The 27107-nt window shown below is 40.2% G+C and overlaps 1 protein-coding gene across 4 annotated transcripts in view; it reads left to right on the top strand.

The window, feature by feature from the left end:
* The window catches only part of CTTNBP2 (cortactin binding protein 2), a 175017-nt gene that overhangs the window by 123432 nt on the left and 24478 nt on the right, over positions 1-27107 (top strand). For all 4 annotated transcript variants that reach the window (XM_054496022.2, XM_054496024.2, XM_063667792.1 and 1 more), the window contains 6 exons: positions 1057-1332; positions 3808-3903; positions 5124-5203; positions 15671-15757; positions 15839-15938; positions 26820-26972. In XM_054496022.2, coding sequence (XP_054351997.1) covers positions 1057-1332; positions 3808-3903; positions 5124-5203; positions 15671-15757; positions 15839-15938; positions 26820-26972 — 792 coding nt within the window. The remainder of the gene's footprint in view (positions 1-1056; positions 1333-3807; positions 3904-5123; positions 5204-15670; positions 15758-15838; positions 15939-26819; positions 26973-27107) is intronic.

The raw sequence follows: 27107 nt of genomic DNA, 5'->3' as shown, positions 1-27107 counted from the left end.
GTTTGAGAAAAACATACCTTTAGTGCATCATCTATGATTTCTATTGTTTGACTGCTTAAACACATTTATGAAGCAAACTAAAGGTAATACCTGTCCAGAGATTATTAAACCATTTCTAATTTCATATAGTTGTCCCATTTATACCTCATTAGATAAAATTTTTTAGCAGTTCCTAAACTGTCTCTAAAGGATTGAACTTAGTTTTCATAGGAACAGTAACTCATATTTCATCAATTTATGGAATACTTAATTCAATAATTATAGTCATCAGTTCAATGAACATAGAATATTTGGAAACAAACACAAGTAACTCAGCATACAATTCAGTTATGGGAACAGAAGTACATGGGGGTGCTACCCACTGCGCTGGAGCCTCAGTTGGAGAAATTGGAAAGAGCATTTCAAAAGTTAATTCCTACTACCGTGTTAACCATTTATCAAATACTTACTGGTATTTTCCACATAAGAATATGTAAAATCTATTACAAAAGTAAGTTCATTTATTCTTCATACCAACTCGATATACATTCCCTCCATTTTATGGAAGAAATTGGGGTACAGAGAGATCAATTTACAAGAACACACATCTATAGGAGGCTGACCCTGACTCTGCGGCTCAACCCACAGTCTGTATGATTCTCAGTTACTATCCTAAGCATCCCGACCTGTCCATCTATAACCTGCCTCATCCATGACATTATCTATGAAGGAAAGGAGAATATAGAGAATTCAGGGTCAAGGGAGGGTTGTAGTTCTTTCAGATATTTTTTTTTAAAAACTTGACATCTTGCTGATGGGAAAGAGTTAATGAAATAGAAAAAGCCAAAGATACAAGGAAAGAGACAGTTCATGCAGCATGCTTCCAAAGAAACTGAAGAGATTGGGAGACAAAAGTTTACTCCAGTGTAAGACATTCAATGTAATGTTATTTAATGAAGTAAAATAGCTTTGGTTTATATTTTTTAAATGTTTATATCTGCTTATTTTATGTAATAGTTTTACTTTTTTTTTCTGTCCAGATTTTTGTAACTCCTAATTCTTTTACTCTTCTAACAGATGCTCTTAAAATACCCTTAAGGATTTCAGTGGGTGAGATTGAACCAAGCAACTATGGTTCCGATGACTTGGAATGTGAAAACACAATATGTGCTTTAAATATCCGCAAACAGACATCATGGGATGATTTTTCAAAAGCAGTGAGTCAAGCTCTGACAAATCATTTCCAGGCAATCTCTTCTGATGGATGGTGGAGTCTGGAAGACGTGACTTGCAATAACACCACTGATTCCAACATCGGCCTCAGTGCAAGAAGCATACGATCCATCACGCTAGGTATCAGCAGTCCTATGACGAAGAGAAAGTGAAATTTCTGGGTTTATTTATGTTTGTGGGTTTCATAACCTGATTCTTAGTTCATTGATTAAGCACATTCAAAGCTTACTTGTGGCAGCTGCCAGTGCTGAAAAACTTGAGTATTCACAATGTAGCCATTATGTAATGTTGCCTGTTAATATAAAAATGCTTTTATGCCCCAAATAATACTCAAAGAGTAAAAATCATGAAAGCCCTTGATGAGGCTTTGTGATTGCACTTGCTATTCTAGATAAATGCAAGAAACTAAACACCCCACAGCTGCTTGCTTTTGCACAAGTACTGAACACAGCTCAAAATTTGTTCTTGGGTTGGGCCAGGAGCACTGTAATGCATTAGTACCTTACCTCCAGGACAGGTTTTCTGATGAAGTCTAGACTTGAAAGAAGCACTTTAATAAAGATATATTCAATGCTCCCACATGGGATGAATCAGGGTGGTAATTGGTTATTTCAATTTGATGGACAGCACAAAACAGATTCCAAAGAACTTACGAGATTTGCTTTCTGCTGAGCATAGTAAGTTCTCTGTAAATATTAGGTGTCCCTGATTAGTTCCTTTCTTCTTGGTCCGGGAGAACTACCATCTATGGGAAATCTGCTCCTTTGCAAGGACTGTGTTGGGTGCTTATAAAAGGTCCCTTCAGTGGTGTCATTTTATAGATAACTCCGTACAAGATGACTTGCTTGAGAGCACAGAACTAGTGAGCAAAGCAGACAGGATTCAAATCATATTCTGTCTGATAGAAAAGCTTGTGTACTTTCAACAGCACCGTATTGGAAAAGAATGGTCCAAAGTTGAGGGAAAAGTGGGCTTTTTACCATTGCTATTTATCTGTCAGATTATTATATCAGAAAGTGTTTTATTCTGTTTACCCATATATGCTTAGTCACTTTCAAAACATGTTACTAGTTTTTAGAGAAGAGTATTCATGACAACTTGATTTTATGGATCTTTGGCATGATCATTAAGATTACTATTATTGGCTGGGCATGGTGGCTTATACTTGTAATCCCAGTGCTTTGGGAGGATGAGGCAGAAGGATCACTTGAGCCCAAGAGTTCAAGACCAGCATGGGCAACATGCTGAGACCTCATATTTACAAAACAATTTTTTTTTAATTAGCTGGGTGCAGTCACATGCACCTGTAGTCCCAGCTACTCGGAGGCTAAGGTGGGAAGATCCCTTGAGCCCAGGAGTTAGAGGCAGCAGTGAGCTATGATGCAGCCACTGCACTCCAGCCTGAGCCACAAAGACCCTGTCTCTTTAAAAAAAAAAAAAAAAAGATTATTATAGAATTGTTATAATGTACTTAAAATTGCATTAAGAAATGATTCAGTTCTTAGGAACACATTTTGTCCACACATGGAGTATTACTCAAAATGTGGTTCTGGCCCAGAGTCTGATAAACAAAGTCAGTACAACTGTGTTTTGAAGGAAATGGCCATCCATCAACCTTCATTCAGCTAATGTGGAAACTGACAAAGGCAGATGGATATTCACTGCCAACAGATAAGTTTACCTCTGTGAGCAGTGCATACTAAGGCTTGATTATTGCAGTGTTCGTGCTTGTCTCAGAGGTATACAGCACCCTAGTAGCATTTCACATCCAAAAATCATTGAGTTTTGTGGATAAAGGGCTTAGTTTAGTGCCTCGCTGTAACCACTTCATAATTGGTAATTATTAGTGTTATTATTGTGTGTATGTAAGTGAGTTTGCCGGATTCATAACCTAAGCTACATGAAAGGAACTTCAGGTCAGCAGCTAAGCACAATTACAGGTGAGTGTGCATGTATATTAGAGGCATGCTGAGAATAGATATTTAAGAATTGATCTGTGGAAGGAAGAGATGAAAACAAATACTTATTACCAATCACCCCCTAGGGAAGATACCTATGAAGTGGAACCCTTTCAGAACAAGAGTGAGCAGAGGGCCCGCAATGGGAGAAGGCCTGCCTTATTCTGAGCACCTGAAATTATCTTTTTTTTTTTTTCTGGAATCTAAAAATTTGCTGGAAAGAGGCTCAGGGACCAGATCATAAATGATCTCATATCTCACCCAAAGTGCTCAGGCTTTGAGAAACAAGCATTGGAAGAACCCTGAAACAGTTTTAGATTATGGACAGCCTTGTTCTTGAGAGCTTAACCCTAGAAATATTTGAGTGGATATATTTGCTTTCTAGATCTCTCCCTGAATCCCTCCTATTGGCTGCTTTGGAGAAGTCTGTAGATTGAAAGCCTTCCTTTCAACCTTCAACAAGAATTTCATTAGGGAGCTAACCCCTTGTGTGGCCCTGTATGTGTTCTGTACATGCCTTTGACAGTTTAAGCTTGGAATTCCTTAGGGTTCTCACAGAAGAGAGCATATGTTTACCCTTGTGAGAAAAACCACTCATAAGCTTCCCTTGACATTTTATTTCATTTTTTGGAACTAGGAAATGTGCTGTGGTCAGTGGGTCAGAGCTTCGTACAGTCCCCGTGGGACTTTATGAGGAAGAATAAGGCAGAGCACATCACTGTGCTTTTGTCAGGTAAGGATGTCCCTAACTAAGGTGACGTTTAAAGAGTGTTTGCTTCATGGCTGCCTCAGAGCACCAGTTCTTAAATCTTCACGTTTCATCCCATGTCTTCTAGCCACGCACATGTGACTTCCACCACTAGGTAATTAGATGTTTTTTAAAATGTTTGATTAAGGGGAGGAAAACTCAAAAGCTATATTCTTGACACCCGTGGTGATGTTTGTCTGGATCATTGATTCCTGTCATTCTGATAGCATCACTCATTGGAAATAAACCAGAGGCCAAACTGGCATGCTGATAAGACAGTGACAGAGACTGTGTTAAAAGAGAAATGTCTTTTTTTTTTTTTACTGTGCTTAATAATGCTTAATATGATTATAATAATGGTACAGGCTAATGTTTAGTGGGCACCTGCTATGTGCTAGACCCTGTTGTTTATAGCATATTATCAGTATCAAATCATTTAATTCTCATAACCCAATGAGATATGCATTTCTGCTTATCCCTATTTTATATCCAAGGAAATTGAGGCTCTGAGAGATTGATATTCTTGCCTAAGATCATGCTGCCACTAAGTGGTATAGGAATACTCAGTTTCTCAGCCCTTGATGCTAAACAGCTATGGATTACTTCATGTATTTCCCATACGTGGGAATGGAGTCTGAAAATTCAATCTTAGCTAATAAAGATTTATTTTATTACTTGAACTGGACTTACTGAAGTTTAAAGAAAAGTGTGAGGCCACCCCAGAAAATTGCTTTAGGCCCAAACAATGTATTGAGAGAATGGCAGAACTTGGGGGGAGGGGTGGCGAGTATTGCCAATGGACCTAACGGTGGCCAAGGCTAAAGCTTTCTGAGGATTGCAATGATCTATGATAACTTTTACTTATGAACTGTAAAACATTGAGCCCAGCAATCAGCAGATACTGGGCACAGTGTTTGGGCTGGGATCGGGAGGCCCTGGCTGTGGTTGCTGGGAGGTAGGCGGGCATCCCAGGGGGTGGGGGAAGGAGCAGCTGGGAGCTCTTGGGAGGTCAGGATCAGTGGCAGTTTATCAGCCAGAACAGAGTGTGACGATATTTTCACAACAGAAAGGCACATTGGTGCCTCCTGGCCGAATGTCAGCACTGTCTACATAAGTCAACAAACACATTTATCTTTTATGATAGATTCTGTTGTTCATATTTAACAAGGGAGTGCCCATTTTTCTTTGTCTGTCCTTTCCTACAGGTCCTCTAGAAGGCTGCCTCAGTAGTGTGACTTATGCCTCCATGATCCCTCTCCAGATGATGCAGAACTACCTCAGGCTGGTAGGTGGACACTGCTGGGTGGAGGCCTGTGTTTCCCATCCCTGCCACTGGAAAATTGGGTGGCCCATTTTTATGTTTAAAGGAGGAGTGCAAGCCCCGCCACCCTGTGCTCTGACACTGTTACCTTCCCCACCAGCCCCCTCCCTGGCAGGCTGCCCGTTACATAGTCTGGATTTCTGTCACTGTCATCCAGGTATCTATTGCCTGGTTCCAGAGACCACCTGTGACCTGTGAAATGTCATAATTTGGGCAGGAGCAGGGTGTCTTCCTTTAGCAAGGACTTGATGTCAAGTAAATGATGATCAATATGGAAGGGAATGGCCACAAATATCAAGATGCTTTACTATAAACTTTTATAATTTAAAATTGAGTAAAGATGCTAGCATTAGTGAGAAGGTTAATTTGGCCACTTTAACGGGAACCAAATAATTACAGCTTAAACAGGATAGAAGTTTATTTTTCTCAAACATATAAGTCCCAGCAGGTGAGAGGCCTGGGGAGGGAGAAGTGGCAGGGTGACCTCCCCAGGATCTCAGTATCCTTTCTCCCTACTCCACTCTACCCTGGGATGTTGTTTGTGTTGCTTGGTCAAAGGTAGTCACCACTCCCACTCCCGCTTCCTAGCTGGAAAGAGAGATCCTGGAGGGCAAGCCTTTCCTTTCAGGGGAATTGCACGTGTCATTCCTGCCCACATCCCATTCAACAGAACTTAAGACACCTGTCGGTGCCTAGCTGGGAAGTGGAGCCTTTTGCTGGGCAATTGTGCACCCACCTAAAACCAGGTGGTCTGTTACTAAAAGGAAGAAGAAGAATATGATCATTAAAAGAAAGTAGCAAATTATAAATGTAAAATGGATAAATGTAATGCTTTCCATTCATTAAATACTTATTACATGCCAGGCAATATGCCAAGTGCTGTTATGACTTATTTTATTTATTCTTCAAAACATCCCTGTGAGATAATTTCATCCATTTTATAGATGGGGAAACTGAACAGAGAGAGGTAAAATGCTCAAAGTCATGCATCTAGTAAGTGATGAAGCCAGAATTGTGCAAGTCTCTGATGTGTATGAGATCTATCTAAAACTAATACTACTGGTTTAAAACTTTAAACAATGATTTTGCTTGCTGCCTTAATTTAGATGACCTTTTTAAATAAATGAGTTGGAACTATGACCCTTGACAAAAGTTGTTTCCATAGACTGAATTGATGCCTTTGTTTTCACCCCTTATGAAAAGAAGTATTCAAAACCATTCCATTGATCATCTAGCCAGGCTCAAAGTTAGGATTAGCTTTTGTACCAGCAGCCACAGTAGCAGAGAAACATTCAAAGCCTCACAATGTAGAAAAGGTGGATTCTCCTGAATCTGATACTTTGACTTCTTTGCTTTACTCTTTGTCCCCCTTCCTAAAAGCATGAAAGTATGCCTGTGATGGGAAGGAGATCTATGTCATTACTTGGCTTAAGTGAAAGTAGAAGGATGTGATCAACTGGTTTTCAGGAATGTTAGCCTCAGGCTCTCAGTAGAATCAGCTGGTAGAACCACTCCCTTCTCTCCCCTTCCCCCTTGTCAGCTTCTCCATACAAGGCAAGGTTCTGACCCAGGGCTTTTTCTTCATCCGTTAAGATGATAAAACATAACTGCAAATTAGCGTTGACTAGCAAATCTGTAAAATGAAATGTCTGCTGGTCACATTATATGTAAAATATTCCAAGTACACTTATATATGTGTCTGCTTATACATAAGACATAATTTCACCACCAGTTAACAGCAAATCAGAGACCAAACACTGTTCTTGATTCTATTCTGAATTCAGTGAGTGTACATAAAAGACTTCTTTAATCCAACAATTAACTCTGAATGAATATAATAAAAATGTATCACTTATTTCAGCAGTCACTGCAAAATTTAAAGTGACCGAGACAACAATATATTGTAATGGTTGTGCATGTTTTCTCTTCCATAAACAATTATAAGCCCCTTAAGAGCATAGGCCCTGTGTTATGTATTTTTGTGTCCTGTTATTTCAGTTGTTTCACAACTGTTTATTGAGAGCCTGTTAAATGCAGGTAATGTTTTAGAAACTGAGGATAGAGCTATGTATAAGACACATTCCCTGACCTCATACAGTTTACCTTCTAGTGGTAAAGAAGGCAGATTTTTAAAAAATCAAATGAATAAATGCACATGTGATGTGATGACCAGCACTAATACAAGTGTGAAGAAAAAGCAGACAAGGAGATAAAGAGTGGGTGGAAGGGGAGGCAGAAAGCACTATTTTTAGATGGAGTTATCAGGAAAGATCTTACTATAATGACATTTGGACTGAAAAACAAATGAAATGAAGGGAGTCATCTTGTGGAGGGTGTTTGAGGTACAGGGAACCACAGATACAAATGTATCTAGGTTGACAGTGAAGTCTGGGAAATGAACAGAAACTAGATAATGCAGGAATATGGCAAAAACTTTGAATTTTACTCCAAGTGGCTAGGAAGCCACCGAGGGAATTTGAGCCAGAGAATGGCATAGCTTCCCAGTTCCACAGATAACTACGAGCACATTGATGTGTGTTGAATTGTTGGAAATCTGTTCAGTAGATACACAAATGTAGTAATAGTTGACTTTGTTTACCTTCAACTTTTATTTTACGTTCCGAGGTACATGTGCAGGTTTATTAAATAAGTAAATGTGTGCCATGGTGGTTTGCTACACAGATCATCCCATCACCTAGATATTAAGCCCAGCATCCATTAGATATTCTTCCTGATGCTCTCCTTCCCCCCAGCCCCTACTGTGACAGGCCCCAGTGTATGTTGTTCCACCCCCTCCACCACGTGTTCATGTGTTCTCATCATTCAGCTCCCACTTATAAGTGAGAACATGGAGTGTTTGGTTTTCTGTTCCTGCATTAGTTTGCAGAGGATTATGGCTTCCAGCTCCATTCGTGTGCCTGCAAAGAACACAATCTCATTCCTTTTTATCGTTGCTTAGTATTCCATGGTGTATATGTACCACATTTTCTTTATCCAGTCTATAATTGATGGGCATTTAGATTGATTCCATGTCATTGCTATTATCCATAGTCTTGCAGCGAACATACGTATGCATGTATCCCTGTAATAGAATGATTTATATTCCTTTGGGTGTATACCCAGTAATGGGATTGCTGGGTCAAATGATATTTCTGCCTCTAGAAAGAAATGAGGAGTTGCCACACTGTCTTTCATAGTGGTTGGATTAATTTACACTTCTACCTACAGTGTAAAAGTGTTCCTTTTTCTCCACAACCTTGCCAGCATCTGTTGTCTCTGGACTTTTTAATAATCACCATTCTGACTGGCATGAGATGGTATCTCATTGTCGTTTTGATTTGCATTTCTCTAATGATCAATGATGTTGAGCTTTTTTTCCTGTGTGTGGGCTACATGAATGTCCTTTTGAGAATTGTCTACTCATGTCCTTTGCCCACTTTGTAATGGGTTTGTTTGTTTTCTTGTAAATGTGTTTAAATTCCCTGTGGACTCTGGATATGAGACCTTTGTCAGATGGATAGATTGCAAAAGTGTTCTCCCGTTCTGTAGGCTGTCTGTTCACTCTGATGATAGTTGCTTTTGAATAGCTAACTTTTTACTGAGCATTTATTATACACCAACCTCTGTTCTAAATATATGGATAATTTCATTTAATCTTTCTATGAGATAGATACTCCATACAAGTTACGTTTTACAGTTAAATAAACAAAGACTCAAAGTAATTTACCCAGCGTCTTCAGCAATTAAGTGGTGGGACCCAAGGAGTTGAAACTAGCCTTTCTGCCTACTCATGCATGTAATCATAGTTTATTAGCCTAGGTTATTAGCCTATTGATTAAGCATTACAGTACCAGTCATTACTATGTATGCAAATATATTATATAAAATGCATGTGTTAAAACCCTTATGCAGAAAACCACATGTAGTGAAGACTTTAAATCAGGATTCTGTTTCTGTTTCTGTTTTTTAAAATGATGTTATTTTAAAATACTTTTATTGTTTAAAAATAATACAACTACATTTTAAATCTCTACCCTTGATTTAATACGGGAAATATTCAACCCAATTGAATTTTGAATCACTAGTAATTTATTGTAATTGTTGAATTTTTTGCATTAACTTAAACAGTTCTTTTAGCCAGTTGCAATTTTTGTTAGGTTATTTGAAACCTCGTGTTTTAATAATTTGGTGACTGTGAATAATTATATTAGAAAAAAATGCTGGAGTTCGATCATCTTGATCTGAGCGCTTCTTTAAAATTAAGACTCTGAATGTCCAGGATGGGATCCTTGAGATTCTTCTACCTCTTTTTCATTCACTCCAGTATGTCCCATGCCAGTCACTGAGAATCATCACTAGGAAAGCCTAGTTATTCTCCGTACATTCCCAAAATAAGTTCGCTACTTTCCCATAAAAATAAGGTTTTAAGTGATAGTTATGTGTCTTTAAGACTTCCCACAACTCTGGTAGCAGAGGGCCAGCTCTAGCCTGATCTTTCTTAGGGAAGGGAGGAGCAAGCCTGGGTGAGGGCCTAGTGAAAGTGGGAAGCAGCCAGTTGCCTGATATGAGGAAGAGGCGGCTCTGCCACCAGTGGAACATTTGGCTTCCACAGCAATAGTGGAAGAGGATCCTGGGCAGTAAATGTCAGCCCAGAAAAGGTCTAAAGCAGAAAAACTTCATGAATTCCAGAGGCTGGCTGACAAGGGAGCAGTTATGTCTAAAAGTTCAATCTTATAGTTTTATGTTTTTAAAATAGCTGTAATACCCAAATTATTATGTCTGTATCAATAAATGGGGACCTGTCTATATTTGAAGTTAGTAACCCAGTCTGCTATGTATGTGAACTGTAATTTCTCTTAAATTCCTATTACTCTTATACCTATTCTTTAAAAGGGACCTCAGCAAATGATTAAAATGCTCTCTACCGTGAAGAATTCCAGTTTTTTGTATTCCAAATGCTGGATGTACCAATATTGTTTGAGGAAATTTTATGTTAATGAATAGACCGTAATTGTGCCGTCAGTGGCTCTAAAGTCACAAGTAAATTAGTTATTTAAAATCAGGTGTCAGATATGGGTGGAATGAAATTTGTAGCTATAAAGCATGTGGCTTTAATGATCCCAATTTTATTGGCTCCATAATGCCCTTTTATTTTTCGTTTTTGTTTAGTCAGCACAAGCTGACCTAGAACTGTCTCTGGACAGAAGCTTCTTTTCCTCAGACTATGTGTGACAAGTGAAACTCCAAACAAAACTTGGGATTTATTGCTTTAAAATGCCACAGCTCTGCAAACACATTACAGGTGCCACATCAACAGCAGTGGAGATCACAGCTCTTCTGGTAAACCCCATTCTGCAGGAAAGCATTGTGGAGGGAAAAAAATAGAGATGCATGGTCTATTGTTGAGGTCACTTGTTTCCGTTTAATCCAGAATCTGTTTGGCTCACAAAGCACTAATTGACATGTGATGAGCTTTCTGAATAGTCTGTGAAGACACAAGAATAAAAGGGATTGGTACCAATTGTGATAATGAGGCCAGTGTCCCTTTATCAATAAGCAGAAATGTCACACTATAAATGTGCACTTAGGGGATAATTCTGGTAACTACAATTAAGACTGTAATTTTAAAAGTTGTGTTTGATCTTGTTCAAAGAACAGATCTCCTTTCAATACAATTAGAATATTTATACCCCTCTTTCCCCAAAAGATCTGCCTATGTATCTATCTTTAGAGCCCTCTGCTGGAAGCATGGAGTATATATATTCATTATACCCAAGATCTTGATATTTGGAGAAATATAATATGATAACTTCAAAACAATATGTAATGTCTTAGCAAAGCTTTGCATGTTCGCCCCGGTTCTGATAGAGTAACAGGTTCCCAGTAATTAAGGTATTTTGTTGTTGTTGTTCGGAATTTAAATGGTAACCAACATGACTGTATCATTTGATGAGATAACAGAATACCATTTACAAAACAATGGGAATACCTGAAATGAAGAGAAACCTACTAATGAAATGCATGCATTAAAATGTATGAATGATCTGAAAGGTATATACATTTGTTTTTCTCTTTACCTACCTAATTCACTTATTTATTTATATTTCTACTTTATCCCATGAAGGACATTAGACTATGTAAATGCAAAGGGCTTACATCTAGTGAATGGCCTTTTCAATGAAATTTTAAATTGAATGTTTCCTGCATGTGTTTCCTAAAAACCTACAGTCTGAGGACAAATGAAGTGTTGCAACTAAAGACAGCTTCTTTATGAAGTTGGGTCTCTTTATGTTATTTGATTTCAAAATCAATCTTAAGAAAGTGTCGGCAGTTTGACAGGATGGCCAAAATGAATAGAGCACTCTTGTTTTCAGAAGTGAGACAAGATTAAATAGCGACGCTAGTTGAAAATCTCTGGGGTAAATCCTGAAAATCTTTAGCCTGTTTATTTTCAGTAAATCTTAAAAATCGGTATCCTGTTTCACTGGTATGAAACGATACATTACTTGTGAAAAAAAATTCTACCCAATAAATCATAGCGATTTGGGATTAATTTGGAAAGCTCAAGAGCTCTAGTTTAAAATTGCACCTGGCTAGCAAATTGCATACCTAATAGACAATTTCCCACTAAAGTACTTTTGAAAACTGACAAAACCTCAGTCACAGAAAAATAGAACTGAAGTCTCTCTTTGGCAAGAATCTGCAAGTATTTTCTACTATCATTAAGACTAATAGAGTATTAGGCCCACTTATGTGAGGCCTACGTGAAATTAGGTAGGAAATCGTTATCATCCTTCTCCTACCATCTTCCTGGTGATTAAAAAATAAATAAAAAAAGATTTATACCACTTAGAAAATTGGGCATTTATCCTTTACTGCATAGTCTCTGCTTTTTGCAGCACTATGATATTCTCCTCCACTCCCAGGAGTCCTTTCCACATCCATCCGAAGACTGCGGGTCCTAGAAATACCTGGACAAAAAGTTGGTGGGATTAGTGAGACTGTGCTACATCCCAGGTGGTGGATTCTCCATAAGCACTCAGCAGGGATGGAGGCAGGAGCTGCTGGGCTGTGGCGCTTCCTGGGACTGTGGTTTATCTTCATGCATTGTCTGCTGTGTTGGACAGTAGGAGTTCATTCCATTGCAGCCATTGCTAGACCCAGGAGTTTAATCAGCAACTGCAGACACCAAGTTTTCATCCACCCACTGACCCAAGAAGGAGATTCAGCCATCCAATTTGTGGACAGCCAGTGAAGCCAGTGGTGGTCCACACATCCTGCTTTCCTGAAAAATTCTTCCTCTGGTTTCATAGTACATAAACGAATAATAACAAAGTAACCGTATACCTCTGGAAGAATACTGCAGAACAGTTTTCAGTCTGCAAACTCAGGGAAGAACACACCCTTAAATTATTTGCTAGTGTCTTAGTCCATTCAGGCTGCTGAAACAAAATATCATAGACTGGGTGGCTTACAAGCAACAGAAATGTATTTCTCATAGTTCCAGGTTGTGGAAAGTTCAAGATCGGGGGCCAGCAGATTCAGTGTCTGGTTAGGGCCTGTTTCCTAGTTCATAGTTGGCACCTTCTCATTCAGTCCTCAAGTGGTGGAAGGGGCAAGGGGTTCCCCTTAGCCTCATTTATAAGGGCACTAATCCCTCCTAACAACCCCAACTCCTAATACAATCACCTTGGGGGTTAGAATTTCAACATATGAATTGGAGCCAGGGGAAGCAACACAAACATTTTGACCACAGCAACTAGGAAAAACAGAAAAAGTTTGGAAAATTATGTTCTTTGTCTACAGAATGCAAGGTGGTAGACTATGAAAGCAGGGCAAGAAAGTCATAGTAGAGTCTGGGCTTAGATTACAAGGGAAAGTGTTAGAAAGGAGATGGATGAGGTAAGGAACTATAAGAACAATTGAAAATGCAATGGCATAAAGTTGCACGTGACTATAGAGAACAGAAGTGAGATCGTGAATATTCTTTTGCGTGTTGTGCAAGACTAACTTGAGCTCTCTCAATGCGAAAGAAGACAGAGCTATAATGATGAGATAAGATGACAGATACTAGCAGAAAAAAGAGAACTTAAGCATTGTAGGTGTCCATTATAGTTAAAGAGAACTAGAAGAGGAGAAATTACCAAAAAATTGGAGAAAAATGTCCTAATCCAAAAAAATTATGACTATGCATATCAAAAGGACTTATCATGTTCCATTTAAGATTAGGAGAAAGAGGCTATAACTAGACCTATCTGGGCAGCATTTTTTAATGATACATCACCCAGGCTTCCCCATCTCATAAGTATAAATGGAAACATATTACTCTTCAATAATTATTATTTAATGATAATGTACCCCTGCAGACTTGTGGCCCCATTGCCTTACTGCCTAGAGGCAGAACCTCAGCAGCACTTTCTAGGGTATTCTTTCCTGTGTCTCTGGGGAAGTTCCTGCTCCAGGTTTGGTCCTTGCCTGCACCTCCACCATAAGCCTTTTATTGAAGGTGTACTAATAATTGAATAGTGTTCCAACTCAGAGAATATTACTGGAGGCTACCAGACATGATGTCTTTCAGAGCCTAAAACCCAGTCCCAAGCCCAGCATCAAGGAGCCCCTTAAAGGACCACCACCCTCTTAGCTCATGGTCTGAATCCTAGTGGTCATTGCCTGGCTTTCCTCCACTTCCCAGAAGTGCTCACCAACTTTCCTTAGTCTCCTTAGAGGCCAAACCTCATGTCTTTTTTTTTCCCCCTTGAGACAGAGTCTCGCTCTGTTGCCCAGGCTGGGGTGCAGTGGCACAATCTTGGCTCACTGCAACCTCCACCTCCCGGGTTCAAGCGATTCTCCTGCCTCAGCCTCCCAAGTAGCTGGTATTACAGGCGGCCGCCACCACACCTGGCTAATTTTTGTATTTTTAGTGGAGATGGGGTTTCACCATTTTTGCCAGGCTAGTCTTGAACGCCTGACCTCAAGTGATCCGCCCACCTTGGCCTCCCAAAGTGCTGGGATTAAAGGCATGAGCCACTACTCGCGGCCCAAAGCTCAAGTCTTAAAGGCCTAGGGTAAGGAAAAAGTTTAGCTCATCTCTTATGCTAAGAGCTTTTCTTCAAGCCTTCCTTTTATATCCCACAATCCGCCTCCCTGTAACGATGGACTGGGGCATTTTTACTGTCTTCACAGAAGTCCATCCCAGCTACCATAAAGGATGGGCTTTTTCCTGTGATCTCAAAGGGACAACCTCATCAGAGTACAAGAGAGAGACAACACAGAGATACACACACACGTTCTTACGTTGTCCTGTTCTAGATTATAGAGAGAACAAACTCAAAACTTCTCCAAGTCTGAGTGGCTCAGTCTTCATGTGAGCAATATCAACTGTATCAGTTAGGCTGGAGCCTCACCTGTCCAAGTCCTTTCCTGCAAGACCTTGCTGCAAGACCAGCTTTCCATTAAGAAAGCTTCTCCCAAGCATGTGTGCTGGGCAGGGGGCAGGGGTGTCAGCCCTGGGATGACAGAAGTGGGAGGCTGACTTTCCTCTCTACATTTTCCTCAAGACATCGCTACCTTTGCCCTGTGTAGATGATAATTGCCTTTCCATCCAAGTGCATGCTGAATCCATGTTCTCAGGTGTGGTATCCTTATACACGAGGATAAAGTTTAAAAAATATATATATAAGCATCCAGGCAGGAGATTTTCTTTTTGACAAAGCAAAAGTAATCCATCTCTACCTAGATTTCTTTAAAACACTGAATTCCAGAATGGAATAATATATAAAGTTGATCTGAGTTTTATACTCATCAAAACATCTTTTACCTAAGAAGTCAACACAAAGACATTCTCTGATATACAACAGCTGTAAAAAGATTACACTCATGTACCCATCTTTTAAACATACACACACACGCAGCCACTATGCAAAGAAAAAACTGGAAGGAAACAAAAATATTTACGGTGACTGTGGGTGCTGACACTCAGTAATTTTTTATTCTTCTTTATATTTACCAAAATTTCCATAATGAAATGCATTACTGTTTTAACCACGAACAAGCTAAGTAAGCATTGACAAAATCCCACATAAAGAGCATCTGCAAAGGATAATATAGAAAAAGTTACAGAATTTCTGGAAGGGACAAAATGAACTTGGAACTGTGTTTCTCAGCTACCCTGCAGACCCTCACTATAGAAAATAGAGGGAAAAAATGTGTTTTTTTAATAAAGTGTCATCTTTTGCTAAGTACCCTTTGCCCATGTTTCACATTCAAATGAGAGTACACGTGTCCAATGAATAAAGCTAATCTCTAAAATATTGTTTTTAATCTTTTGAAAGTATGAGGACAATCAAAAAAGAATTCCACACCTGTGTACCACTTTTTTTCTCTCATCAATTTAGCATCTTCACCCTAGGTCTCTACTTGGTTTGTTAATAGGTTGAGCAATATCATAATGTCATTTTCCACGGCCCAGAAGGAAGCTTGCAAGACTACATAGTACATCAGCTTGCACTCTGCCTGAAGGTATTGATTACTTGTATATCATCCCCTTGTATTTGAAAACTGGCAAGTGGTAGAACTAATCACCCTATTTTCTTATCACAGCACAGACAAATGGCTGCAGGATTCTCCTGTGAAATAGTGAGAGCTGAAGTAGATGCTCGTTTTTCCAAAGAACAGCTACTAGACCTGTTCATCAGTAGCGGTAAGAACATTTCAGCAAATTGCCTGTGATAACCTAAAGACATGCTCTTCAGTTATGCCATTAAGAGAAAATACATTGTGTTGCTTGGGGATACATTTAAGATAACTTTAATTATTCAGCAGCTGTGGGATAAACACTTGCAAAAATTATCTTCATGTGTATATTATTGCATTTGTTGAGCATCCTGCATTTTTTTCTTCTTTTTGTTATCTTTTGTTATTAATCATTAATTGTTGCTAGCATACTGTCTTACTGGCACTAGTGGTATACCAAGGGAGGAGGTGGTAGGAGCAGTTCACCCTAGCTGGACTAGGTATTGCATCTTTGATGCTGTTTAGAATTGCTGGAGCATGGTGGGGATACACAGCAGATCGACTTTTTAGTAAATTTTATTACTCATAAATTCTCTACAACCAGTACATCCCTTAGTGCTGCACCTGGGGCCAACCGCTTTCTCTACCTCACTCTTGCTATGCCATTGACTGGCACTTAGTGAAATACATCACATGCACTAATTAACTCATTCAGTCTCCACAACAGCCCTATGCAAGTAGGTATCATTATTTCTACTTTCAAAGGTGGGGAAAGGGTCACAGAGAGGTCCAGTAATTTGCCACAGCTATGTAGTAGCAGCACCAGGATTAAATATGTTTATTAATGTAATGTTATTAATGAGTTTTCAATCTTAGGTTCCAGGGTCTAATACCCCAAGTTTCATCACAGGTGGAATTAGCATAACCCTGCATTGCATACCGTAGAATAGCATAACTAGTGAATCTGACACAAAACTGAAATGGACCAGACTTTAGTCTCCTAGGGCTCAAAGCCACAGAGACCCCTGGGGAAGGGGCGAAGGAAGCAGTTGTAAGATCGGAGAAGGATAGGTTGAAATGCAAATTCAAAATCTCTTTGTTGGGGAGGGGTGCTTCTATATCTTGTGGCCAGGGCAAATGTAGACCAAGCTTAGGAAGATAGAAATTACCTATGCTTTTTTTTTTTTTTAAAAAAGACAGGGTCACTGTGTCACCCAGGCTAGAGAGTACAGTGGTGTGATCTCAGCTCACTGCAGCCTTGATTTCTGGGGCACAAGCTAAACTTCCACCTCAGCCTCCTGAGTAGGTAGGACTATAGGCACACGCCAACACTTCCAGCTAATTTGTGTGTGTGTGTATTTTTTGTAGACAAAGAGTTTGCCATGTTGCTCAGGCTGGTCTTGAACTCCTGAGCTCAAACAATCTGCCCGCCTTGGATCTCCCAAAGTGCTAGGATTACAAGCGTGAGCCACCATGCCTAGCCAACACTTTCTAAGTCAACAGATGAATAGATAAAGAAAATATGGTACATATACACAATGGAATGCTATTCGGCCGTAGAAAAAAAGGATGAGATCCTGTCATTTGCAACAACACGGATGGAACTAGAGATCATTATGTTGTGTGAAATAAGCCAGGCACAGAAAGACAAACATTGCAGGTTCTTAATTATTTGAGGGATCTAAAAATCAAAACAATTGAATTCATGGAGATAGAGAGTAGAAGGATGGTTACCAGAAGCAGAGAAGGGTAGTGTGGGGTGCTGGGGGGTAGGTGGGGGTGGTTAGTGGGTACTGAAAAAATAGAAAGAATGAATGAGACCTACTGTTTGATAATGACTATAGTCAGTAATAATTGTACCTATAGTCAGTAATAACTTAATTGTACATTGTAAAATAACTAGAAGAAGGTAATTGGATTGTTTGTAACACAAAGGATAAATGCTTGAGGGGATAAATATACCCCATTCTTCATGATGTGATTATTTCACTCGCATGCCTGTATCAAAACACCTCATATACACACAAATATATATGCCTACTTTGTAGCCACAATTTTTTAAAATTTTTTAAAAAAGAAATGAAATTATAAGGCAGGTTTAGGGAAGCACTGAGGATTTCACTGAGGATACCACAAACCTAGAAGCACATTTTAGGGGCAGGAAAATTCCAGTAGAATCTGAATATCACTGTACTACACAGGCCAGTCTTGGGCTAGAAATTAGTGAAAGTTAGCTACAGAAAGCTGTTTTTTCTGATAATGTTACTAATCGTAGCTAACATTTTGTAAGCTCTTACTCTGGTAGGCCCTATTCTTTTTTTTTTTTTTTTTTTGAGACAGAGTCTCACTCCTCTGTCACCAGGGCTGGAGTGTGGTGGCACGATCTCGGCTCACTGCAACCTCTGCCTCACTGGTTCAAGTGATTCTCCTGCCTCAGCCTCGCGAGTAGCTGGGGCTACAGGCGCTCGCCACCACACCCAGCTAATTTTTGTATTTTTAGTAGAGATGGGGTTTCACCATGTAGGCCCTATTCTAAACACTGCATTTATTAACTCACAACTTTCTGAGGCAGATACAATCCCATCCCTGATTTATAAACGTGAAAACACTTGAGATAAAAGGTTAAGTATCCTGCTCAAAGATCCCATAGCAAGAACATAAAACGGAACTCAAACCCCAGCAGTCCAGCTCCTAAGCCTGACCTTAATCACTACTGGCTTTAAAAACGCCCCAGTGCCAAAATATCTTTTTTCCCCTGTTATCTAACAAAAGTCTCCCTCATTTTTTCAACTTTCATTCTTGCTTCTTTTCAAAGTAAGAAGCTAAAGTATTTTGTGCTCCCCCTATGGGGGTAGATAGCAATCACAGACTGAATTCTGCTCTAAGCTTAGAGAGCTAATAAAACTGGAGTGCAATGAACAAGGTCATGAAGGATGCAAAGGTGACCAACTCAGCATTTCTAGATCTATGGTGGGCATCTTCTTAAAAAAGAGCTGCTCTTCCTAATTTTCCAGTTTGAAGAGTGGCCCATGTCTCTTGGCTCCCACACTGGAAACTCAGATCTCATTGGCAGGCTTGAAAACCTCAATGCCCCCAAGTAACAACAAGCCACAGGAAGAGGTGAAGCAGGCTGGGCGGGGCTGCAGGGAGAAGGAGGCATGCCCCCATCTCCAGGAGGGGCAGCAGCTCTCAGAACCAGCTGTTTGTTGCTGACAGAATTGTAGGTCCAGTGTCGTCAGGTCTTGTGACTTTCAGGAAGTAGCCAGAAATCCAGGTTTTTATGTAAAAACTTTGGGGTTTTGTTCTTTCAATATTGCTAACTATTCTAATTTTTAAAAGCAGTATGAGAACCACATGGAACCCCAGGTCTCTCATTTGTGGGCCCCTCACCCTCGTCCCACAGTCCATCATCACATCCTGCCAGTCAGTCTCAATCTGCTTTTTAAAATCCATTTCCATCAGCACCATCTTACTTTATACCCCCCTTTCCTGGAACTCCTCACTTTTAGGTAAACAGTTTCTCTGTCTATTGTTTCTCCTCCCTGAGCATTCTTCACAGGCCAGCAGACCTCTGATTAAAATCCCTGTGATTTCTGCACCTCCCCATCCCGCATCTCTCCATTGCCCAGTGAACTAGGTCGACGCTGTTCAAGGCCTTCTATTCTGGAGCATTCATCCACCCGATTTGCTGATCTGACCCTTTTAACATAGATACCCATGCTCCAGCAGAATAGGATGTTTCTTCCCTATGTATCCTTTGCTTTTCCACTGTGCATGTCTTTGCTCATGCTGCAGTTTCCACTAGAATTAAGGAGTAAACATGTAAATGCCTCTCATCCCACAGACACCATGGCTACCACGTGGCCGGTGTGATGCAGAGTAGTCTGTTATAGACTAGTGATTAAAATAGACACAGTCTCTGCCTTTCTGGAGGCTATAGAAAAAGCCTCTGTCCAAATACTTTAAGGACACCTCAAATGAAGCTTCTGTGATTCACTCCTTCTGGTAAACAGCAGTGGATTTTATTTATACTTCTGGGCTCTACCCAACTGTATGTCAAGGCAATGAGGGTATTATTTGGGGTTTTGCCTTGTCCCACACCATGTTATATGATGAGCTCCTTGAAGGCTAGCACTTTAACTTATTCTTCTCTTAGCTTGTATATAAATTGTCAATAATTATTTGTTGAATAAATTGGTGAATTTTCTGATGCAAGAAATAGCATAGGCAAAAAAAAAAAAGAGAATTCTTAGTTCAATTCAGGTGGCAGCAAGTAGAACTTGCTTAGAGTCGAGGTAGAAAGAAGTAAGATTAGAGAGACAGACATTGATAAGGGAGTCATTGATGACTAGGCACAAAGAATAATTTGGATTTTAAAAATGAAGTGTTTGAACAATAGACTAAGGACAAAATACTCCACTCTAGGTTCAAGAAGGAAGAGTAGGAAATGGTATGTCGTCTCCAAATACAGAATAAAAATCCTTCTGTACCCTTCATATCACATGACTGTGGTTTGGTAAGGAGGCTGCGAATGCATATTATAACTGGGTCAAATATTCCTCAGTGCAAGATATGGAATTGGGTTAGTAAGACAGATACTTTTTAAAATTGCAAATGATCATAAGCAGTAAAGCAGAAAAGAAAATTCATACAGAAGGATTTTTATTCTGTATGTAGCTTAGTAACTTATAAGTATCAATATCTTTCTTCACTTTTTAATGATAAAACTATGATACAAATACAAGGTTCATCTGCTAAGACCTTGACTGCAGTTGCCCAAGTTAGCAAGGTGAACATGATCACTTCCTGTCTGCCTCACTCCCCGTATCTAGGCAGTCCCTAAGCTCTGTGGAATCTGCTTCCTCTATCTCCTCCTCCTGCTCTCCATTCCCCCCATCACCTATTATTTCTTGTTCAAGGCATTGTAGAGGCCTCATCATTAACCTTTCGTATTTCCTCTGGTCTCACTCCCTCCATGGGCCCTCCACAAGGCATCTGGGGGCTCACTGGAGAATAAAAAACCATTCAGACAGTTCCCTGCTGTTATACTCCCAAGGCTCCAGAATGAAAGCTAAAGCTCTCAGAATCTACATCAGGAACATTGTGGACTGGCCTCTCATCCTTGCCCTGCTGCAGTTCCCCCTCATCTCCTAAAACTCACTCTACCTCCACTGCCATCTTCTCAGTAGGACCCATACTGTGGGCTGGAGGCTGATGAAGACATAGAGGAGAAATAGAATCAACAAGGACACCAGAGACTTCAGAGCAGTGCAGGGGAACTCCTGCGAGCCACAGGGGAGGATCCATCGACAGGCGTGGCGTCCGTTCTTTCACTGTGCAGAAAGCATGCAGAAGGGAATGATCCTTCAGTCAAGTGGCGATGGATGAGGCCACAGGGTAGAGAAGTCAGAGATCTGGATGGAGAAAAGGGGTTTTCTAGGCTGTTCCACTCAAGCGTTTAGAATAATGAGCATTATAGGGATTATCTACCAGATACTCTCTTTTTTCACCAAAAAATTAAAGTGATCAAATGGTAAGTACAACTGAAGAGTACTCTGATTCCTCAGGTATTCTACACGTACTCCTGATGGTTAACCTTATTTTCTCTAAAGAGAGAGCTTTAAACTACGTGGATTGAACGGGGTGAGAATGCTGAACTTCTGTCTTCCACTGAGCACAGCACACATTGCCTTATGTGTTCCTCTCTATGACGCTGTAGAAGAAAGCCAGGGAACAGGCACAGAAAAGAGTTAAAGAAGGGTATGAGCAAAAAGGACAGAAATGAAGAATAGCAAAAGTATTTTAAATAATTAGGTTTAAGAATCTAAAACTTAAATGGAGATTAAAATGGTGCCCATGAAGAAAAGAATAGAGAACAAAAGACCATTTCAAAGAGAATGACACAGCACTTATTCTAGCATAAATTACTTTGTGTTTATTTTAAAATAACATTTCCTTCTCATATTCCCTTTCTTGAGAGAGGGTCACGTCATATGACTCTGTTATTTGGTAAGGAGGCTGTGAATGCATATGAGAATTAGGTCAAATTTCTCCTCAGTATAAAGTGTGGACTTGGGTTAGCAAGATGATACTTTTTAAAATTACAGTGACTGTAAACAGTAAAACAGAAAAAAAATTTAAACACTAGATGGGTATTTTAAAGTAATACTTTGAATTTTTCAAGGGAACTTTCCTTTGTAAAAGTAATGAGGATAGGGTTGCTGTTACAATAGGAGACTATGACAATTGGAGTCTCCAGAAATGAGATTACCTCCTTGGGCCCTGCATTCCTGGAGACTCTTTAAAGGCTTGCCCTGTGCTTCCCACTTGGCCTCTCAGAACATCGTTCCTCCAGAGCCAGGGTTTAAGGGCACATGGAAAAGAGGGGCTGTTTTCTGTCCTCAAAGGGGAGATTATAGACTTGGAGTCAGTCACCTGTGACACAAAGCAGTTTGGGTTTAGCTAGAAATGCAATATGCTAATTATTTTTAAACTGATAAGTTTGGCTGCAGAATTCACTCTCTGGGACTTTTAATATAAGGATGTACAAAACTGGGATGTAGCCCTGAGCCTCACAAAGACAGTGTCCAGTTAAAATTACCAACCTGCAGGAGAGTTGCAGGGCTGAGAGAGCCTATCAAGTTGGAAGAAAAAGATCAAAAGGAGCAGACTGGTTTCAGAAATAGCGTTTTGAAGTAGCACAAAGCAAAGGGAATTCAAATGGCTGACTTTTTGGCTGTAGGTAGAAAGGAACCTGCAGCTGTAACATGGGGTGCGTGGCCTTCTTTCACCTCTCCGTAAGCCCTGATCAGAGACTGGTTGATCCTTGAAACTGTAATGAGTTCCTGCTTCTGTGGCTGGTTAATATTTTAGACCTGAAACTATGCAGAATAACCTGAACTAGACACACACTATTTCTCAACTAAAATAAATTTCACCTTTGCCCCACCTTGACTAATGATGTTGAACTTAAGTGGTCAGATGGAAAAGTAGGTACTAATGAAAAACCGAGGCAATGAGGCAAGCGAATGAAGACAAAGCTTTTCCCCAAAGAAACCTGTGCTGTTTGACCCTTGATTGCTACTTCATGGGAGACCAAGATAAAGATGAAGTGGAAAGATAACCCAATGGTTATGTATAGCAACCCTTCCCCCTTTTTGTCTAGGGCACAAACTGTCCATTGAATGTGAGATGTATTAGGTCATTAGCAATACAGTCCTCGCTTGAGGACCCAGGAGAATGAGCATATTGCCTCTTTCCAAGAGACCCCAGCATGCCTGAAAACTGGTTTATTTTATCTCCAGCCTGGATTCTTCCTCGATGCCCTCACTCTCATGCCCCACCACCTGCTGGGCATCAGAGAAGCAATGCTTCACTCATCAAACACATCACCCATCACCACCACCTCCTCCCCAAGTACATGCTTGGTCACATCTGCTGTCTGCCTCCTTTAACCGCTCAGCGTCTTCTCTGGTGGAAACCTCAGAGTTGTCTCCAGTATTTCCTCTCTGCCCCTCTTTCAGTAAGTCAACCACTGAGATTTACTGATTCGGTCTCAAAATGCCTTTTCATTCTGTGCCTTGGTCCCGGGTGAGGCTCCCCTCATCTCTTTCCTTAACCATAGCAGTAAGAGTCTAGGAGGTGTGTTCTATTTCTTTCCTCCTCAGCCAATTCTCTGCACCAGCGAAGATCTCAGAGCAGGAGTCAAATCCTGTTTATCCCCCAATTTAAAGACTTCCACTGATTCCCAGAACAAGTAGCTCCCTCCCAACAAGACATTCTGGGTCTTCTACTTTTCATTTTTGGCTTGGTCCTGAGGCTTCATATCAGCAAATCTTGCCCCTGGTTGCACACTCCAGTAACTAGGGAGCCTTTACGAAATGCCAGTGCCCCAGGCCCAGCACAGCACAATTAAGTCAGAAGCGCCGAGAATCACTGGGGATGGGTCCAGCGATTCCTGCAGCTCAGGATGAAGATGCAGCCTGCCTTCCACAGCTGTGACTGCTGGGCCCCCTGCCACTCCTGTAGCCCCACACCAAGTTCCCAGCCCTCGCCCGACTTGCTATATGGATCAGCTTTGAGCTCACCATGATGCCGCTTTTGTAACTATTCTGACCTTGATCTGTTGCCATATTCCCTTCTAGAACTGAATCCTGCCCAGCCTCCATTCTTCGGCCAGTGCCATTTCTTAAACTTAGTTTAAAATGCTGGCCAGGTGCAGTGGCTCACACCTGTAATCCCAGCACTTTGGGAGGGTGAGGCGGGTGGATCACGAAGTCAGGACTTTGAGACCAGCCTGACCAATATGGTGACTCCCATCTCTACTAAAATACGATGTAACAAACCTGCACGTTGTGCACATGTACCCTAAAACTTAAAGTTAATAAAAAAAATCAGAAAAAAAATACAAAAAAAATTTTTTGTATTTGGCATGGTGGTGTGCACCTGTAATCCCAGCTACTCGGGAGGCTGAGGCAGGAGAATCACTTGAACCCAGGAGGTGGAGGTTGCAGTGAGCCGAGATCACGCCACTGCACTCCAGCCTGGGCAACAGAACAAGACTCCATCTCAAAAAAATAAATAAAATGCTACACACCCCCAGTTAGAATGAGTCACTTCTGGCATGCCATAGCACTCAGCATCCAGTACCTGTAGCAAAGAGGCATTGGATAAACATTTGTTGAAATGCAAGGAAATATTCCTTCCTTCAGATACATTCTGGCTGGCTGCAGCAGCTTCAGAGCCACTTAAACTGGCGATGCACTTAACACAAATCAGGGAAAAACTGGAGACCTTCAGTCCTCAATTACAGAAAACCAGATACATAAACCATCAATCCTGTGTGTTTTTTTAATCACTGAATTTAAAATGTTTGTTAGTTTTCCATTGTTGTTTTAACCAACTACGGATTTCTCATACTTCCACAATACATCTATTTCTGAAATAACATTTGGACCCAAAGAAACAGAATTTTAGCATTCTTTACCGAACAGCTGTGTTGAAAGGGATCTGACACACACTAGATGCTAGTGTTAACAGCCCTCCACAAGTACAACTAGATTGAGAGGTGGCTGTGATTGTTTCTAGCTTTCTAGTTTTTAAATTTTCATAGCATCCAGAAAAGCCATTTCTGTCTGAGAAGAGATTCATTTACAATGTTCAAGGAGTTCTTTTGAAAATGAAAATGTGGCCGGGCGTGGTGGCTCACACCCGTAATCCCAGCACTTTGGGAGGCTGAGGTGGGCGGATCACGAGGTCAGGAGATGGAGATCTTCCTGGCTAACACGGTGAAACCCTGTCTCTACTAAAAAATAGAAAAAAATTAGCCGGGCGTGGTGGCGGGGGCCTATAGTCCCAGCTACTCAGGAGGCTGAGGCAGGAGAACAGCGTGAACCCGGGAGGCGGAGCTTGCAGTGAGCTGAGATCGCGCTACTGCACTCCAGCCTAAGCAACAGAGCGAGACTCTGTCTCAAAAAACAAACAACAACAACAACAAAAAAATGAAAATGCATTGTGTCTATAGTAACAAGAAGGAATTGAGAATATACTATCATGAATATTTGTAAAAAGTAGACTATTTGGTAATGTTACTCTCAAGTATCCTAAACTGGTCTCTTTTCAAGGTTAATTTGACTAAAACTGTGGCATCTTAGAATCTTCAAGAAACTAAAGTGATTTTATTTTATAATTGATTTGTATATGGGAAGTGCCATATATAATACATTTTAACTAAAATATTACTAGTTTTTGCTTAGTAGGTGCCAGGTACTGTTTTAAGTATGTGTTGTGCCCTTATTCATTTCCTATATATAATATTAATTTTTCATTTACTTTTCCAGCTTTCATTTTGGGTTGATACAAAGTCAGCCCTTCCCATCCTGAATGAAAGGAATGGGAAAATATGAGTTGGAAGTCCTGGATTTTACTCCTCCCTTACCATTGTTTCTGAGACCGCAAATTACTTCAGCCTCTCCGAGATCTGGAAAGTGGAAAGAGGGATTTACTTATCTCTCTGAGGCCCTGTCTACATTATTATTTTTTTGTTTTCGAGACAGAGTCTTGCTCTGTTGCCCAGGCGGCAGTGCAGTGGCACAATCACAGCTCACTGTAGCCTCAACCTCCTGGGCTCAGGTGATCCTCTCACCTCAGCCTCCCAAGTAGCTGGGAATACAGGCGCCTGCTACCATATCTGTCTAATTTTTTGTATTTTTTGTACAGGCAGGGTTTCACCATGTTGCCCAGGCTGGCCTCAAGTGATCTACCCACCTTGGCCTCCCAAAGTGCTGGGATTACCATCATGAGCCACCGTGCCTGGCCCTGTCTACATAATTTTATGAACATTTTACATATGCATAATTTAAAGGTCATTTAAGGGCTTTTAACCTTTTGTATTATGAAATAGATATACTAAAATACGTACTACTTATGTTTACAGATTAATTAATAATTTAAAATAAAATAACCATGTAACCACTGACTAGGCCAAGAAATAAAATATTCTCAGCTCTCAGAATGTGACTGTGTGGTCCGTCCCCCTTATCGCAAACCCTTCCCTTTGGAAGTAACCACTACTCTTTGATGATAATCATTTCTTAGCTTTTCTTTATAGTTTTACTCCCTGTGTATGAATCCCTAAATTACAGATTTAGTGTTGCCTGTTTTGAACTTTACATGATGAAATCACGTCGTATATAATCTTTTGTGATTTGCTTCTTAATATATTGTTTGTGAGTCTTCCATGTTGTGAAAGTTGTCATTTGTTCACTTTCTATTTGTTGTATGAACATACTCTTATTTATTCATTTATTCTATTGTTGATGGACATTGGGTTGATTCCATTTGAGACTTGTTATAGAACAAGGAATGTTGGATCATTGTGAGTGTGTTCAAACATATCAAATAATACTGAACAGTTTTCCAGAGTTGTTCACTCCCCAAGCAATTTAAGAACATTCCCATTATACCACATCTTTGCTAATGCTTTATAACTTCAGACTTTTTTAGTTTTGCCAGTTTGTATAAATGTTTGTCAAAAGCTTGAATCACTGAATTTCCTTTTTTATTATAGCTTGTCTGATCCCAGTGAAACAATCTCCCAGTAAGAAGAAAATCATTATCATTTTAGAAAATTTGGAAAAATCTTCACTGTCTGAGTTATTGAGGGACTTTTTGGCACCTCTTGAAAATCGCAGCACTGAAAGCCCCTGCACTTTCCAAAAAGGTAATGCTAATAGAGGGACCATGCTGAGAAGCAAGCTTCCATAATATTCTAATCTTTCCGTTTCCCAGAGTACCAGTTATACTTCATGTTCTTTACATTATTTTAATTTGAATCTGTCCCATAACATAACTCACT

The sequence above is a fragment of the Pongo pygmaeus genome, chromosome 6 (assembly GCF_028885625.2).
Source record: "Pongo pygmaeus isolate AG05252 chromosome 6, NHGRI_mPonPyg2-v2.0_pri, whole genome shotgun sequence".
Classification (NCBI taxonomy): Eukaryota; Metazoa; Chordata; class Mammalia; order Primates; family Hominidae; genus Pongo; species Pongo pygmaeus.
This window is presented reverse-complemented; position numbering and strand designations above follow the sequence as displayed.